The 20,008-nt window shown below is 35.1% G+C and overlaps 1 protein-coding gene across 1 annotated transcript; it reads left to right on the top strand.

The window, feature by feature from the left end:
* Window positions 1-8,384: 8,384 nt before the first annotated feature.
* LOC138305025 (uncharacterized) lies at window positions 8,385-19,113 on the top strand. Its single transcript, XM_069245437.1, has 5 exons — window positions 8,385-8,461; window positions 8,960-9,130; window positions 9,358-9,540; window positions 14,627-14,668; window positions 15,662-19,113. The coding sequence occupies exons 2-5, from the start codon at window positions 9,115-9,117 to the stop codon at window positions 19,111-19,113; spliced, it is 3,693 nt and encodes a 1,230-aa protein (XP_069101538.1). The 5' UTR covers window positions 8,385-8,461; window positions 8,960-9,114.
* Window positions 19,114-20,008: the final 895 nt, after the last annotated feature.

Consider the following 20,008-nt stretch of genomic DNA (forward strand, 5'->3'; position numbering starts at 1 on the left):
CTTGATCGGTAAGTTTGCTTAAAACGTTGTAATGTTCAGTGAATCAAAAGATCATTCAGAGATGTGATTTATCTAAAATGACACCGGTGTTCCTTAATGCTTAACGGGTGGATTCAGTATTTTTATGAGGGAATGTAACGGCATAGATGCTTAGAATAAGGATATTATACACATTATAATATTATCTACGTTGTGTTTTGGTGAATTTAAGACTGGTAGAGATGGGGTGCAATTGCTAAACGGAAGACTTGCTTCTACTTAGTTTTATGTTTATTTTCTTACAAAGAGTGACATACATTGTGATACTTATATATATATTTATATATATTTTGATTTTGCAGATGATAGCAATGATTTGGAGCTGATGTAATACACAATCCTACTTCACTTGCTGTCACTACATGTATCAGAGACCTTGACATGTAACGGCTGCTAAAGAAGTTACTTCAGTGACGAACCTGTTTATTTCACGATGACAATTTGTTCGACAGTTACTGATCCTTAAAAAAGCTACTAATGTGATCATATTTTATGTGAAATATGGAACAGAAAACATTACACAATTACACTGGTTCGTCTGTAGATCCTGGAGGGGGATTCACCGGATCACCTGTAGATGCTCCGACAAGTGACTACAGGGAAATACCAACCGATGTCAATGGCCTACCTGTAGATAAGTAACACAATGGAACCATCTACTAGTATCAGTGATTTACCTGTAGATACTCGGACAAGTAACACAACGGATATATCCACCAATATTAGTGATCCATCTGTGGATACTCGGACAGGTAACACCATCGAAACATCTACCAGTATCAGTGATTTACCTGTAGATACTCGGACAGGTAACACCATGGAAACATCTACCAGTATCAGTGATTTACCTGTAGATACTCGGACAAGTATCAGTGATTTACCTGTAGATACTCGGACAAGTATAAGTGATTTACCTGTAGATCTTCGGACAAGTATCAGTGATTTACCTGTAGATATTCGGACAAGTATAAGTGATTTACCTGTAGATACTCGGACAGGTAACACCATGGAAACATCTACAAGTATCAGTGATTTACCTGTAGATACTCGGACAGGTAACACCATGGAAACATCTACAAGTATCAGTGATTTACCTGTAGATACTCAAACAGGTAACACCATCGAAACATCTACTAGGATCAGTGATTTACCTGTTGATACTCGGACAGGTAACACCATGGAAACATCTGCCAGTATCAGTGATTTACCTGTAGATACTCGGGCAAGTATCAGTGATTTACCTGTAGATACTCGGGCAAGTATCAGTGATTTACCTGTAGATACTCGGACAGGTAACACCATGGAAACATCTGCCAGTATTAGTGATTTACCTGTAGATACTCGGACAGGTAACACCATGGAAACATCTACCAGTATCAGTGATTTACCTGTAGATACTCGGACAGGTAACACCATCGAAACATCTACCAATATCAGTGATTTACCTGTAGATACTCGGACAGGTAACACCATGGAAACATCTACTAGGATCAGTGATTTACCTGTAGATACTCAGACATTGAACACCATGGAAAACATCTACAAGTATCAGTGATTTACCTATAGATACTCAAACAAGTAACACCATCGAAACATCTACTAGGATCAGTGATTTACCTGTTGATACTCGGACAGGTAACACCATGGACACATCTACCAATATCAATGATTTACCTGTAGATACTCGGACAGGTAACACCATGGAAACATCTACTAGGATCAGTGATTTACCTGTAGATACTCGGACATGTAACAACATGGAAATATCTACCAATATCAGTGATTTACCTGTAGATACTCGGACAGGTAACACCATGGAAACATCTACTAGGATCAGTGATTTACCTGTTGATACTCGGACAGGTAACAACATGGAAACATCTACTAGGATCAGTGATTTACCTGTAGATACTCAGACATTGAACACCATGGAAACATCTACAAGTATCAGTGATTTACCTATAGATACTCAAACAAGTAACACCATCGAAACATCTACTAGGATCAGTGATTTACCTGTTGATACTCGGACAGGTAACACCATGGACACATCTATCCCAATATCAATGATTTACCTGTAGATACTCGGACAGGTATCAGTGATTTACCTGTAGATACTCGGACAAGTATCAGTGATTTACCTGTAGATACTCAGACAGTATCAGTGATTTACCTGTAGATACTCAGACAAGTATCAGTGATTTACCTGTAGATTACTCAGACAGTGAACACCATGGAAACATCTACAAGTATCAGTGATTTACCTGTAGATACTCGGACAGGTAACAACATGGAAACATCTACTAGGATCAGTGATTTACTGTAGATACTCAAACAGGTAACACCATCGAAACATCTACTAGGATCAGTGATTTACCTGTTGATACTCGGACAGGTAAACACCATGGAAATATTTACCAATATCAGTGATTTACCTGTAGATACTCAGACAAGTATCAGTGATTTACCTGTAGATACTCAGACAAGTATCAGTGATTTACCTGTAGATACTCAGACAGTGAACACCATGGAAACATCTACAAGTATCAGTGATTTACCTGTAGATACTCGGACAGGTAACAACATGGAAACATCTACTAGGATCAGTGATTTACCTGTAGATACTCAAACAGGTAACACCATCGAAACATCTACTAGAATCAGTGATTTACCTGTTGATACTCGGACAGGTAAGACCATGGAAACATCTACTAGGATCAGTGATTTACCTGTAGATACTCAGACATTGAACACCATGGAAACATCTACAAGTATCAGTGATTTACCTATAGATACTCAAACAAGTAACACCATCGAAACATCTACTAGGATCAGTGATTTACCTGTTGATACTCGGACAGGTAACACCATGGACACATCTACCAATATCAATGATTTACCTGTAGATTACTCGGACAGGTAACACCATGGAAACATCTACTAGGATCAGTGATTTACCTGTAGATACTCGGACATGTAACAACATGGAAATATCTACCAATATCAGTGATTTACCTGTAGATACTCGGACAGGTAACACCATGGAAACATCTACTAGGATCAGTGATTTACCTGTTGATACTCGGACAGGTAACAACATGGAAACATCTACTAGGATCAGTGATTTACCTGTAGATACTCAGACATTGAACACCATGGAAACATCTACAAGTATCAGTGATTTACCTATAGATACTCAAACAAGTAACACCATCGAAACATCTACTAGGATCAGTGATTTACCTGTTGATACTCGGACAGGTAACACCATGGACACATCTACCAATATCAATGATTTACCTGTAGATACTCGGACAAGGTAACACCATGGAAACATCTACTAGGATCAGTGATTTACCTGTAGATACTCGGACATGTAACAACATGGAAATATCTACCAATATCAGTGATTTACCTGTAGATACTCGGACAGGTAACACCATGGAAACATCTACTAGGATCAGTGATTTACCTGTTGATACTCGGACATGTAACACCATGGAAACATCTACTAGGATCAGTGATTTACCTGTAGATACTCGGACAGGTAACACCATGGACACATCTACCAATATCAATGATTTTACCTGTTGATACTCGGACAGGTAAGACCATGGAAACATCTGCCAGTATCAGTGATTTACCTGTAGATACTCAAACAGGTAACATCATCGAAATATCTACTAGGATCAGTGATTTACCTGTTGATACTCGGACAGGTAACACCATGGAAACATCTGCCAGTATCAGTGATTTACCTGTTGATACGCAGACAAGTATCAGTAATTTACCTGTAGATACTCAAACAGGTAACACCATCGAAAACATCTACTAGGATCAGTGATTTACCTGTAGATACTCGGACAGGTAACACCATGGAAACATCTACCAGTATCAGTGATTTACCTGTAGATACTCGGACAGGTAACACCATGGAAACATCTGCCAGTATCAGTGATTTACCTGTAGATACTCGGACAGGTAACATCATTGAAACATCTACCAGTATCAGTGAGTTACCTGTAGATACTCAGAAAAGTAGTAGTGATTTACTTGTAGATTCTCGGACAGGAAACACCATGGACACGGGTACATCAGAAAATGCGGAATTCGCGATCGCAAGATCAAGTCATGGTAATATTTACTTTTTATACAAAATTTTGTGTCTGATTGACATTTCAGAAATGTTATTACCTTTAGTTTACATCATAGATTTGTTAAGCAGCAAGTTGAAATATATGTTTCGTTTTCGCTTAGGACATGGACGATTAATAAGAGAATTTGGTAAAAGAAAAACAGACGACTGCATAAGTGTCTATTTCTTTTTACAATTGTAGAAGAAGGAACAACCTATTTTATTAAATAGCAATGACACATTTACTTTTTTTACTTAGTGCAATAGTAGAGATTTTACCTATAGCACCTAGTGTTATTATTAGTTATATAGTCAGTTACTGACCCCCTATAAAGGCATAGAGGGTCAGTAAGATTTATAGGGGGCGAGGGCGTAGCCCGAGCCTCCTATACTTCTTACTGACCCTCTATGCCTTTATAGGGGGTCAGTAACTGACTATATAACGAATTTATCGCATCGAGGACCATCTATTTGTTTCATTAATTCTTTGTTTCCTATTTCATAGTATTTGTTTAGTCAAGAATATGAAATCAACCTTAAATCATCCTGGCGAATGATAACAAACAATCGACACTTTTAAAATAATTGGCCTTCTTCAGTAGGCTATACATTTATTTATGTCGAGAATTTTCAAATACACTGTATCAGGAACCTGCAGAATAATACTGAATAACTCATAAATCAACAGTTAGTTCGACATTCCTATGTTCACAGTAGGCCTACCTCAATACGACACCAGACCGTCTGTATACAGTATTGAAAGCATCACAAACAAGAGTGACACAAACATCCATCTAACATTTTAAGCACAATCTCCTTGATCATCTGTGCATTCTTGCTGAGATAATCACTGAAAAGTTATGCCGATAAATTGGTTGTAAAGTGAGGATTGATCTGTGGGTCCGAACACCTCCATTTGTTTATAATCACAGTCTAGAAAACGCTTGGATTACGTTTGACTTTCGCCGCGTCATCAACTTTCAAACTGGCGTAGGGGAAGCAACTCGTATTTAAAAAAATGCATTTCATTTAATTTGAAGTATTAAAACGATTAAAATTATTTTTACACAAAAATTAACAAGTAATATATAGTTTTATGGTAACAAAGTGGTATATTTAGTTGAAGAGAATGTGTTTAAATTTTGAAGCGTGGGCGACAGCCGCCATATTGCACCATAATAAAAATTACTGACCCCCTATAAAGTGTTAGGGGGTCACCACGTGACGGCTCTCCGCCAATCATTTGGGGACATTTCTGTCCGAGGTAGTGTTATAATCTGTTAGTTACAGTATAAGTAAATTTACCTATAGTACCTAGTGTGTTAAAAGCTGTCTAATAGTAATAGTGAATTGGTGATATTAAAAATATAAAACAATTTATTTGTGAACTCATTACACTATTAATTCGACTTTGAAAGAAAAATAAAAAAAAAATTCTTATCGTACTTTAAATATCAACCATTCAATGTAGCCTGAACAATGTTCCTCAAAGTTGTTTCGCCTCAATTAAATGTTTGATTCCCTCCCTGAAAAAGAAGATTTCCATTGTTAAGAATTTTCCTTTTATTTCCCAGGAACAATATTTTTGACAAAAAAAAAAAAACAACAGAAAAACAGAAAAACCATTTAATACCCCAGACAAGTTATACATCTGAAGGCTTCCAAGGTTTGGGCCTTGGGGTCAGCCTCCAAAAATATAACCAAATATGTCCCCACACGGGAGGACTCTCATTCATCACACCACTTACATACATGTATTATAATGCCTCATCACATTTATCACATAAACATAGACATTTATAAAAAAAAACATCGCTTTCACTGTCATATAAATCAGTTATACTAGAAATAATAATAATAATAAATATGATACCTGTTTTATTTCGGAAAGAAATTATAAGTAATTTTCATTTCCGACCGACCGACCGACCTTACATCTGTCTCTAACACGTGTGTGGTACATGAAACATAAAAACAAATAGGAACATGAACAACAAGAAAAAAAGTAAAGAAACAAAGCACAAAACATTGAAGATACTTGTGTAGCCCTAGTCTCTTTTAATATAGATATATACATATACATATATATTTAAATGTATAATACTATTAAGTATATGTATTGCCATAATTTTTTCCAGGGGAAATTCTTAGAATGCGAAACTTACCTGAAGTGTCATTATTACTTTAAAATACCTCATATGAAGATTCGTAGATATTCCCTAGTGTCATTCAGTCCAGGTTTTATATAGGATAACAGCTCTGACATTATATTTCCATAAGCCATATATTAAACTACTTTATAGAAAATTACCGTTATTATACTTTAAATCCTATAAATTTAACTATACATAAAATGTTTTATTACACTAGCTATAATACATTGTATATACCTATAAAAACTATACATGGACGGACTCGTAGAGGTTTAGAGTACATATACTATAAACTATACATTTAAACTGTAAAAAATGTGTGACTAGTACACGAACTTACTCAAATGTATACGTACATATTGTAAATATGTTTACTGTATTTTGATTTATAAATTAATATTATGTGACCAGACTTCCCACGTCTTTCCAGGAACAATATTGCTGTAATGGTTTATGCCAGGAATTGAAAACTGTTTTAAAGATTTAATATTCAAAATATTCAAATGTCCAGCCCCATAATTTCTTTTTTTTCTTGAGACACAGACGATTTGTTTAACATTTAGAATACTTTTAGTCAACGATACTGCTGACTGGAAATGAATAAATCCGTCGATTTCTACAGCAGGGGAAGTAGTTCAAATAGTTTCCTTTATTTCGTCGTTAGCCCTACCCCTTAAGTTGAAATAACGTCCAAAACATGCCATTCGTTAAGAGAAGAGTTTAAAATCGCTCATGCATGCCTATTATGCCCAGTCCTTCACATTCCTTGAGATCCAGGTTCTTGGTTAAAACTAATACCCTATAGTTAAAGTATGCTACAGGTCAAATATGGACAGACAGAAGCCTTTACGCCTACAGTAAACTTTTTTTTCTTTAGAACTTGCATAATTTAATCTGTTAGTTAACGGCGTTTTATACAAAATGTATATTTTTCTCTTCACGTACACGTAAATGTAATCACATGTATGAAACGAATTTACAATTACAGATAATACGATGGGATTTTCTGGTCAAGTTATCCAGTTGCAGCAACAAGCAAACCTGAAACTGAAACTGACAGGAAACAGTCCTTGCTTATTTGGCGACAATCCTACTGTTATACAAAAACAATACAATATTCGTAAGTGTCGCTTTGTTACAACCATGCTATCTTTTACAAGGGTTATCACACATTTATGTAATTTTCTCAAATCAAAATTTGAAGTCATTATTAACATAACCAAAATTATTTACCAAAATACAAATATGTCCTCTCGCTTGAGTGTATATTATCTTTTCCCTCAGCCTTAGCGAAATCATATTAGAACGTTTATTTTTTACACGGGAGAGGAAGAGGCAAATTATGTAACCCATCACTTCGCTTACATTAGCGTTACGTTATAAATTTATGACGGATTGCTATTTCGTATTTATCCATAGAGGAGTAGAAGATAATTCATTAAAAAGTGGATCTGTTCAGTGCACATATGATACAATAACCACGTCCGTGGGGACCTTGTCATCAAGGGGAGCTCCAGTTGTAGTGATAAGTCAATTATGTTCATCCGCAATCCACATACCAGTGACATCTCTGGTCTACCCTTAGCAATCGAAAACATTTATGAGTTATCTAAAGATTGGAATGCCCCTTTTTCGTTAATATTTTAACATGATCATACACAAGATAACTTATGTTAAGTAATTCTAAATAAAAAACAAACAGATGTTAGTAAAACAGACGATTATATGATATTCGTTTTACAAACCTTTGACCGATTTAAAGATTATTTCAGGTTGGCTTTTAAACTGTCTGCTCTCAATCGTTCTTTCTTTATGTTGCCTGTTACTTTCGTTTCTCACAAACCTGATGGTAAAATAGGTTTTATAAGCTGACTGTCAAAATATTTATCATAGATCACAGTACAAGTACTTTAACATTAAGACGCTGTATAAAAATTGGGAATTAAACTGTTTTTAATGTTCAATGAAAACAGGAAAATCGGAAAAGCAAAGAAGACGTCATTCTTTCATTTGACCAATATCGATCATCCAATAGCGAGAGGCGTTAAAATATCTTGTTATACAATTACAGATATCAATGAATCTTCGCAGTAACAGGAAACAACGACGACAGAGCAACTTCAAATTGAACATAGTACGTATTCAACATCTGCTTACAAGACTAGTTCTTGTTGTATGATAAGATATTCGAAAGTATGATTGGTGGTTAAATAAAATATCACACACCTAGATCCATACAAAGATTTTAGTAATTATGTGTCTGATAAAAAAACGTCGGCTGGTACAAACAGGCAGGTGTCTGGTGAGTAAAACATATGCATTCGTGTACATATTGTATATTTTTTGCAGCCTACTTTGAAAATACAACGCTCTTGATTTTGTTCGATTAATATTGTGCAGGATTAACGCACTTTAATAAATATTTTGCTTCATTATGCGCTAAAAAGATGTATTCAATGCACATTGGAAAAAAAGTCGTTAAAGAGCGAACAACTCTCCTTCCATTTCATACTATGATTTCAACCTGAGATTTCACTTTATTTTTTATATTAGTTTCGTATGAAATTTACATGTACAATGATTTTCTATCAAGCTACATTGCAACTATCATATATAGTTTGGTTGACTTCAGATAAACCACAGTTGGAAGCCATTGAAGACAAGAGCGCCTTGCAAACACATAGAACAAGTGGTCAGCGAGACTCAAAAGATCATACGATAATTTATCAACGTGATGGGAAAGTTGATTTACCAGCGAGTGGTCAGTACGACTGCAGGACGCATGACATGCCAAAGAAGTCTGGTGAATAAAGCTCATACATGTTGACATATAATTGGTAAAAGGTGTTTTACTAAAGACAGTGTATATACTGCTGGTCGCTAAAATAAACTAGCAATTCTAATCTCATCTTACAAGTTTGTAAGTCACCATATTAAAGTATCCGTTCAATAATTGTTCATCGGTTTCGCATATAACTCATTCTTGCACTTTAAGATAAATACATAAAATATTACGATCTACTCTTCCAGGGGACAATATTAAACCTTCAACCGGATACGGAAACAGAAAGAAACCCGCATGGAGACCAGCATGTAACCAGCGGAATATCAAAGATACCAGGAAGAAGTTACCGCTTCAGCAAAATATTAAAACTCGAGTGAAAGCTACAAAAGCCCAACGGATTGCTGCATTGAAAATGGAATGTAGATCAGGTAAGTGTTATATTTACAAGGTCCTCCGAACTGGATCAGATAATGATACCTCATTGTTTTAGTTCTTCCATTACCGGCCTATGTGTATTTTTTCCTTTGAGGTTTTTGTTTATTTTGCAAAAACTTTTATTACAACGAAAATGTACGTGCAATGAAACACTAGACCATATCAAGGAATCTACGTATTCCACTTATATTTTCTGGCTCTTCACAGTCGACAATAGCCTGAAGTTTTGGGGTCCGATCAAATACCATTCCCATCACTCACATGTCCCACGAATGTGATACTCGACTTGTTGAACTCACAATTGTCGTGATTTTGATTTACTCCTGGTTTAGCTGCCTGTTAAACACTTCATCCAAACGAAAATAATCCATTTAAAACAGACGTTATATCACCATCATTTTGGAATGTCTCTTATACCCACAACAGTGCGATTACGTATCATCTCATCTCTGAGTTTTCCATACTCACAATATTCGAATAGATTGTATAACGAAATGATAAAACTGTCCGCAGATTCTCCCTCGTTGTGTTCCCTGTGATTGAATTTCGCACGTTCCAAGATTGTGTTCCTGCGTTTTACATTTCTCATATACCACATAGTATTTTGTCGCATCTTCTTCCGTTAATTGAAAGCATTTGAAAATACAAAATATACGCTATCTTCTGCATCGTTTTACAACGCCTAGATTAGCATGTTTACTTGAATTATCTTCTCCTTCCTGCCCCAGCTCCGACGCTATAATAAGGCGCTAAAAACATTGAAACCATTTTGGCCATTCGTCGGGCTAAGTAAAGTTAAAACTATCTGGTGGAGGGATTCTATACGTGGCCATCGTTGATAATTTATAATCTGTCGGCCCGTCACAAATCAGTTCATGATATGGATATGGCTCATAGCTCTTATCGCACATCGTCGTTTTCGTTGAATCTCCCGACATCTTTTGCCATCATGTTCTGTTATTATGTTGGACCGGTAAGACAGGTATGGATATTTTACGTAGGATTGACGTGTTTTTCGTCTCAGATGTTTACAGGCATGACTGCCGGTAAACATTTCTTGCGCATACATTATTATGTAAATATTACAAATGCATCGAATTTGTTTGGATATATTATCGTTTTGTATGGTTTAGTTGATATATTCTCTCCAACAATCTCGTAGAAAATGAGAACGCCATCGTGTTTCGATCATAAAGAACCACGTTTCAGTCACCATAGTTTTTTAGTGAATTAAATCACTAATGCGTCTAAAAGGAATGGGTATTTTTACGATTGAACATTGAACATCTGATACGTGCTACACACCGCATATATTGCATACATGGAAGGCCGGCCTTACGTGACGCTGACTGTAAATAAAACGTTATTTCATCAAACAAACAAACCTACATTCAATTTTCTTACATTTCCATCTTTTTAATATTTTTTCTGCGATTATATGGATGGTAAAACTAGTTGTATATGTACATGTACTAACCAACGGGAAATGCATCGTCTGATAGGATTGTCCGCATTTTGAATACATGGTACATGCATAAATGAGCACCAATCCCGTTTTTCAGGGAAAACAATTTTACTCGGGAAAATATGGAATTCATTTAAATGTAAAAAAAAATACCTGAACAAAAGTATATATTTAAAATATCTTTAATCGGCAGAACATAAATAATTTTAATAAGATAACATTATTTAGATACATATTTGCATGTGGAAATCATGGTAACAACAGCAAAATGCTTTTGAGACTGCAAAATATCATGAATTTTGGTCTTTAATTGCAGAACATTTGCAGAGCACTTGTGCGGCGCACGAGTACACTTCAAAGTATTTCAGAGGTTTTAAAATGAAGCAATTAAAATTTGTTGTTGCAGCGGATTTTAATGTCATACTGACATAATTCTAGTTTTTTTTATTCGTTTACACTTATCTTGTGATAAGGTGACTTTCACACATTCAAGCATGAGGCGTTGGATCAAAACGGACCATCAATCCAGGGTAAAAACGAAATACACATGTTTAATTTACACATCACGTGATTAGGTGACTTACTGGTGACGATCGAGTAACCTTTCTGACAATTGTGGATTCCTACTGTGTATGCCAGTATAAATACTCTGTATTTCCATTTGGACCATCAATTCTACAGAAGCCCAGAAAATAGAAACTTATTCTTCGGTTAGGAAAACAGAGATATGTACACTATTTTTCACTTACATCGTACTCTGGAATCATAAACTGGAAAAGAATAGCTAGATATACTAAGAAAGAAGTGGTCCGTTGCTACCTGCAGTCTCTATTTTCAAGTCACTCAAAAACTGTATTCCCGGATTTTAATTTCGAAAATAATTGACACATACTAGTAGACAGAAAGTAATTTCATGTTAGGTAAAATTGTGGACAAAACCCGTAACAGGGGGAAATGAGATGGCAAAGAGCAATGTTTCGTTTTCGTATTTTTCCCCCAAAGTGTTAAATTTTCATAAAAAAAGTATTATTTCAAACAAAATTTTCCGTTAAAAATCCAAAAGAAATGACTCAAGTATAATGTATACCATCTACTCAAATGATTTATGAATACAAAATGTAGAATATTTAACATTTTAAAGGGACAACTAGTAGTACTTTCGATATGCAATATTTCAAGAAAATTGTGTTGCGGCCAGTTTCTATGGGATTTTTAGCATTAAGTTGAACACCACTCTTAGCGATCGCTGTCAGCTTCATTTGTGTATCGCCGTTGCCCGATAGTCTTAAGGCAATGTCGTGTTTTATTCAAAAATTGATATTCGCCAAAATACCAGTGTTTATAAAATTTTAAGTAATGATTATGTGTATCAGATAAATTCGATTGAAAAACTGTAACCATTCCACTGTAGTTCCTGTACTAATAACCGCACCTTTGCTAGTCATGGGCTCCTCTCTCTTGGATCTCTTTTTTGGGATCATTTACCATGGCAGCACTATTTATGTGTTCCAATTTCAATATCTGAATTAAAAATTGATATTGAATAGAACAATCCATGTGATCAACTGCGCTAGTTCCTTCGTTAACAATTTCGCTATGTCTCAGAAAGTAGGGGAGATCTTCTCAAATTTCAGATAAAGGTTTTCCTAGAATTCTAGTTGTGTGTATTGCATTTTGGGATTGATACAATATTTTCATAAATACTTTTGTTGTGATTCAATGTTTTCTAATATAAATGATGAGTTGAGTAAGGCGTGGTGTTTATTCCTTGGTGATTTATTTAATTTAGAATTCATCCCTAGTACATAGAACCAAGGATCGTTTATTCCTTAACATCCTGATATGAACTAAAATACTTTCCATAAATATCTGTATCCATGTTTCGGTGTAGAGTGTCGGTGTTCTGTGGGTGGATGTGTATGGAATTTGTGTTTTATGTATATCACAAGTATCTTATACATACTATGGCAGGGAGGAAATTGTATGAAGGTCACGGTTCTATGCGACATCAGGCAATGATGCAATAACTTTATAAATCTACTTCCTTCTTTCTAAAATGATCAAAACTTCCTTAATGGACTTTATACTTCCCAAATATATGTTTCCGAAATACATGTCTGAAGACATATTAATATATCAAGTATGTAATCATATATTGAATGATCAAAGCTTACTGTAATTGTCGATTGCATTTTGGGACCAATCTGTTAACGAGATATTCAACAGGCAGCCATTTTGGATTGTGATAATTCAAGTTTATTACCGCTATTTCTCAGAAAGTCAAACGGGATCTGTCCCACATTTTATGCATAAAAGTACCCCAAGGAACATACATGTGCATATTGCATTTTGATGCGATCAGACGACAAGAAGACCGACAGGCAGCTATTTTGGATTTTGATATTTGAAGTTGTCGGTATTTCTAAAAAAAAAAATACACTAAATTGATGATGACTAGAAGGTAGCCGTCTAAGATTTTGAAAGAAGAGGTTTGTTATCGCTATTTCGTAACACATGTAGGTCCTGAGTTCTAAATATTCATTTTGGAACAAATCCTAGCACAAAATGGCAGACAATGAGCAGACAGTGTCCATATTAAAGTTGACAACTGAAGTGACCGTTTCTGAGTGAATAGTCGGGCAAAGAAAACCAGTCTAAATGCGTTCATTGGCCTTCCAAAAGTTCTCACATATTAATACGACGGTCAAGTTCTGCTTAGTTTCCCAGTTCTGACCATTAAAGTAAAGAAAAGTTGAAAGCATTGAAAGCGAGGCTGTGTGGAAATGACATAGTGAGCCGGGAGGACGTTTTAGAATTCCCATACTTTAAATTAATTTCTTCGTACGCAGACAGATTTTGACGGGATATTTTATTTTTCCATTTCATAAGAAATTATACTGGATACATTCACACCATTTTTACCGACTTTAGCCATCCTTGCCCGACTGTTCACTTTAATTTGAACATAAATGATTTGAACTTTCTTTACATGCATTCAATATTTGAAAGGGAATGGAAAGTAAGAGAAGAATAGATAATTATCCCTTAATATTCCTCTTGTATCTTTTGTTTATATTGCTGTTAAAATAGATTACGTTTTACGAATAACATAGAGGGTCCCGAACGCAATCGGCAACCATAGATTTTGATGCGAAAGGAATTGATAGAAAGGACGACAATATAGTTTAAATCATAGTACTAAATTTATCATTTTGAAGTTCTTAGCTAAGTTTGACTATCAACAAAAAGTATGTCATGTCATGTCCCATCAAGGTTCGTGTCTTGGAGATTTTTATCTCACTGATAGCTCAAGTTTCATAAATGATATTGTTCATTGTAAATAATCTTATAATTGTATTTCAAAGATAAAGATCATATTTGGGACAATCTCACGACATCATCGTAATTAAAAAAACCAATTGTTGATCATTGTCAATTTGTCTTTTTCTGCTCAATTCAGTACACACTAAAGTACTTTTAGAAATAATCAGGTGGTATTCAAAAGATAGAAAATTGATTCAATGCGGCAACAACTAATTTTCTTACTTTTCTGCATTATTGTAATACACATTAAATAAAGTTAAGATCTTATGATTCTAATCCTACATTTTCAGAATTACCTATTGTGGATCGGACTGAACAAAAAAATTTGATTGGTACGTATCTTTACACAATCTTGGATCTTTAGTTAATATTGAATCCATAACAAAACACGAGAAGACTTCATTTTCCTTATCGTCTGCATAATAATGGCGGGAGGAAACGAATAACTTTCCAGGTCGGATTACTCGAATGGTACACTTGGTGTGCATTTCTAAACTTTACATAGAAATGAATTGTATCAAGTAAATAAGGCAGGTCAGAGGTGTCACGACACAATAGTATTTCAAAGTTTAAAAAATGTGTAGAGTTAAGAAAATATTGTAAGGCAAGAATTTATTTAAGCTTTGATGTCACTATTTTTTTAACTTCATCGGGGTATTAAAGAAATTTTGTTTGCCAATTGTGTGAACTCTTATTATTTTATTAAGCTGATGAAGTTAAAAAATAGTGACATCAATGCTTATAATAAATTTTTCATACTACTTGATAACATCAGATACGTTTAAACGTGTAGTTCAATTAATTTCCCAATGGCGATTTTTTCCAATCGATACGCAACGTTTACGTCTCTATTGTGACGTCATTTTTTTTATTCATAGTAGAATGAAGAAAAAGTATCTGCCGATCAGAAAGTCGGATCAAGTATGAAAACACATAAGAATTAATTATTTCAATGTAGACTTATAAAATATTTATTTTAGTGAAGAGTGAAAATATTTTTTATATATAAGACTATTTTTAACGAAGGATGAAGAAATATAATTCTCATTTACTTTCTCGCGTAAAACTTACATAAAAATACTGTTTACACTCAATATAAACATGTTTTATTCCATATCATAAAACAATATTTATCGTCCTATACGCAATAGGTTTTATGTGAGCACGTTAAGAAAGCATTTTTAACCATAGAAAAAAATACACAACACATTTGTCGTGAGCACGTAAACATCCTACATAACAAACACCTCCGTGATATTTTGTTTTGTTATGTTAAAAACAATCATACTGGTTTATATGTAAATGTGTTTTGGTTTTATTTTCAGGGCAGACCAGAAAATTGATTGCTGACGAACAACGTTCAGCACCGTTTATTATGACCAAAGCGTTTAAGCGTGCCAAGGAAATGTTACAAGACAAAAGGTTTGTGTTGATAAGGGGTGACTCCGGTACTGGTAAAACACGTTTGGCTGCAGAGTTGATGGCATGCTTTAGTTCGAAAGATCAGGGTAATATGTTCCGCTGTAAAAGGCCAGTAAACCTTCCAAATTTTCAAAATTGGAATAAGATTTGTGAACCTGATTCAAACTTGATTATTTTATTAGACGATGTCTTTGGTTACAAATCATCTGGTATTTCGGAGGACGTAACATGGTGGAAGCAACATGCAGACATAATCAAATCTATCGGAAACGGAGAGGCAAATGTAGCTAATTTAGTTATTGTAACTGTCAGAAATGATGTATACAGTGACATGAAATCATTGTTCAAGAAACTGTCCCTTGTTGATAACGAAAATGTCATTAACATCAGTTCATATGAATATTTAATACGTGAAGAGAGAAAAAGTATGCTCAGATTGTATACACCCACAGACAAGTTCCAACCATTTTCACAGGATGAAACTAATGACATTGTAGATTCAACATCAGTAATAGGGTTTCCTGAATGCTGCCGGTTATTCCAACTAACACCGGAACTGCATCAATACAGGGTTCAGTATTTTAAGAGACCCCTTCAAAATATTATAGATGTTATCAAGGACAAATTTAGCGACGAAAAGCAAACAACACTATTGTATCTTTTTCTTTCCAAAAAGAAAGTCTCAAAAACTTGTCATGATTTTGAACATAGCAATTTCGATAAACATGGAATTGACAACGCTTTCAAAATATCTTCCCAGATGTTTGAAATGTCTAAAGGTTATATAAACGAAAGAGAGCAGTTACCTTGTCTAAAACAAGGACTTCGATCTTTATGTGGGTCTTTTGTTAGAGAAGAAAATGGATTGTACTGTTTTTTTCATGATTCAGTAAGAGATGCTATTGCAATCATGTACGGAAACGAAACGCCGATAGGGTTTCTTAGGGATTGTCCATGTAGTTGTTTGAGCTATTTAGATGTAGAATCACAAATCGAAATCAATAATCAATACAGAGTTTTGATCGACATAGAGAACTATGAGGCTCTTTACAAGAGAATAATCGATGAACTCAAGCTCAAGTCTCATGATACATACATGATTGTTGCATCCATACAGCCATGGCAAGACAAACATTTTATCCAGGGGTTCTTTCAATGGATTATCGGAAACAGCAGTGTGCCAGCAGATTTTTTCATTCAATGGGAAACAGAAAAATGTATATATGCGAATCAAAAGAGGATATTTTGCAATGACGGATTTTTTCCGAAAGGCCTCTGCAATTTTCTTCATTGCGTTGCCAAAACAAATTCTGTAGACCTTATGAAAACCTTGGTAAATATGAAAGAATCATCACAAATTTCGCTTAAAAGTGTACTCGATGTAGCTTTAACAGAAGGTCAAGACGATATGTGTTATTTTCTATTAACAAAGGTTTCCGAACCTGATATTATTTCATCTTTTTGCGCTGCCCAAGGTGGCACTCTCAGCAAATTCAAATGTTTACGCAAGATTTTTATGGATCAGACAGCAGATGAAACCATGCATATCCTACTGCATGCCTGCGAAGATGGAAAAGCTGACCTATGTGAAGATCTGTTCAAAGAATTCTCGTTTTTGATACCGCGTGTTCAGGACGATTACCGATATTATCACGTTTGTGCAATGAAAGGACATATCCAATGCTTCAAAATTGTGACTGAAAAAACGTTGCAAGGTCTGAAAAAGAAAGATATTGATATTTTCATCGCAAAGACAACAAATGAAAACAACCAAACTGTTTTGCATTCAGCATCAGTAAATAGGAATAAAGAGATGTGTTCTTTTCTTATTAAAGAATTCCCGTCTTTACTGCCACTCAGAGATAACCACAACAAGCACTGTCTCCATTTGATAGCATATCAAGGCGATGTTGAATGTTTTCAAGCCGTAGCTGCCCTAACTCTAAGTGGTAGGGATGAGAAAGAACGTGAACATTTTTTCAAAACCTTAATAGATGACAATAACATGACGGTTTTGCATCTAGCAACAATAAATGGGAAGACAGAAATGTGTTGTTATCTGATGAACAAATACCCGTGTTTACTGCACCATAGAGATAACTTCAATATGAACTGTCTCGAATGGATAGCATATCAAGGCGATGTCGAGTGTTTCGAGACAGTAGCTGGGTTAGCTATCCGTGAGAAGAATCAAGAAAAATGTGAACAATTTATCAAAACGCGAACAATTAGCGGCCAAACTGTTTTACATCATGCATCAGCAAATGGGAAGCCAGAGATGTGTCGTTACCTTATCAATACATATCCGTCTTTACTGCATCTCAGAGATCACTTCAATATTCACTGTCTGCATATGATAGCATTAAAAGGCAATGTAGAATGTTTTAAAACAGTATTTTCCATTGTTCAGCATAATAAGGATATAGAAGAATGCAAATATTATATCGAAAGATTAACAGATGTATTTGGAAATACTGTTTTGCATTCTGCAGTATCGAACAAAGATATGTGTTGTTATCTTATCAAGGAATTTCCATCTTTACTGCACGTTAGAAATAATAACAACATGCACTGTCTGCATTCGATATGTATTGGAGTTGATTTTGAAAACATTATTTCCATTTTAGATGGAATGGATGAAAAAGAACATCACCATCTTATCAAAATCATGACTAAAATAGCTTCGTACATAGCATTAGAAAAAGGGAAGGCCGACATATGTTTTAATGGAAATGAATTATCGTTAATATTCGCCACATTTAATGAACACATGCATTGTCTGCGTGGGATGGGATATAAAGGCGGGGTAGAATGTTTCGAATCAGTAGCTGCCCTGACTCTAAATGGTAGGGATGAAATAGAGAAAGAGCAATTTATTGCAACGCTAAAGGATAATGACGACAGAACAGTTTTGCATAGTGCATCATCATGTGGAAACACAGGTTTGTGTTGTTATCTTGTCAAAAAATACCCGTCTTTACTGCCCCTCAGAGATAACAACAATATGCACTGTCTCCACTTGATAGCATATCAAGGCGATGTAGAATGTTTCAAATCCGTAGCTGCCTTAACTTTACATGGTAAGGATGTAAAAGAGAGTGAACATTTTATCAAAAATCTGAAAGATAAATACGACAAAACCGTTTTGCATATAGCATCAGAAAAAGGGAAAACAGAGATGTGCTGTTATCTAATTAAAGAATTCCCGTCTTTGCTGCCACTCAGAGATAACAACAATATGCACTGTCTCCACTTGATAGCATATCAAGGCGATGTAGAATGTTTCCAATCAGTAGCTACCCTAACTCTACATGGTAAAGATGAAAAGAACGTAAATATTTTATCAAAACGCTGACAGATAAATACGACAAAACCGTTTTGCATTCAGCATCAGAAAATGGTAAAAAAGGAGATGTGTTGTTATCTAATCAAAGAATTCCCGTCTTTGCTGCCACTCAGAGATAACCACAATATGCACTGTCTTCATTGGATAGCATATCAAGGTCGATGTAGAATGTTTTCCAATCCGTAGCTGCCTTAACATTATATGGTAAGGATGCAAACGAGAGTGAACATTTTATCAATACGCTGACAAATCAATACAACCAAACTGTTTTGCATTTAGCATCACTTCATGGTAAAAAGGAGATGTGTTGTTATCTTATCAAAGAATTCCCGTCTTTGTTGCCACTCAGAGATAATCAAAATATGCACTGTCTCCATTGGATAGCATATCAAGGCGATGTAGAATGTTTCCAATCCGTAGCTGCCTTAACATTATATGGTAAGGATGCAAAAGAGGGTGAACATTTTATCAAAACGCTGAAAGATAAATACGACAAAACCATTTTGCATTCAGCATCAGAAAATGGTAAAAAGGAGATGTGTTGTTATCTTATCAAAGAATTCCCGTCTTTGTTGCCACTCAGAGATAACCACAAAAAGCACTGTCTTCATTGGATAGCATATCAAGGCGATGTAGAATGTTTCCAATCCGTAGCTGCCTTAACATTATATGGTAAGGATGCAAAAGAGGGTGAACATTTTATCAAAACGCTGAAAGATAAATACGACAAAACCATTTTGCATTTAGCATCAGAAAATGGTAAAAAGGAGATGTGTTGTTATCTTATCAAAGAATTCCCGTCTTTGCTGCCACTCAGAGATAATCAAAATATGCACTGTCTCCATTGGATAGCATGTCTAGGTCATGTAGAATGTTTCAAATCAGTAGCTGCCTTAGCCCTACA

Source organism: Argopecten irradians, chromosome 12 (genome assembly GCF_041381155.1).
Source record: "Argopecten irradians isolate NY chromosome 12, Ai_NY, whole genome shotgun sequence".
Classification (NCBI taxonomy): Eukaryota; Metazoa; Mollusca; class Bivalvia; order Pectinida; family Pectinidae; genus Argopecten; species Argopecten irradians.

Excerpts from the sequence above, each read along its gene's own strand:
- LOC138305025 (XM_069245437.1), top strand. Across the intron at positions 9,541-14,626 it reads GAAAATGGAATGTAGATCAG|AATTACCTATTGTGGATCGG; the intron begins GTAAGTGTTATA and ends CTACATTTTCAG. Across the intron at positions 14,669-15,661 it reads TGAACAAAAAAATTTGATTG|GGCAGACCAGAAAATTGATT; the intron begins GTACGTATCTTT and ends TTTTATTTTCAG.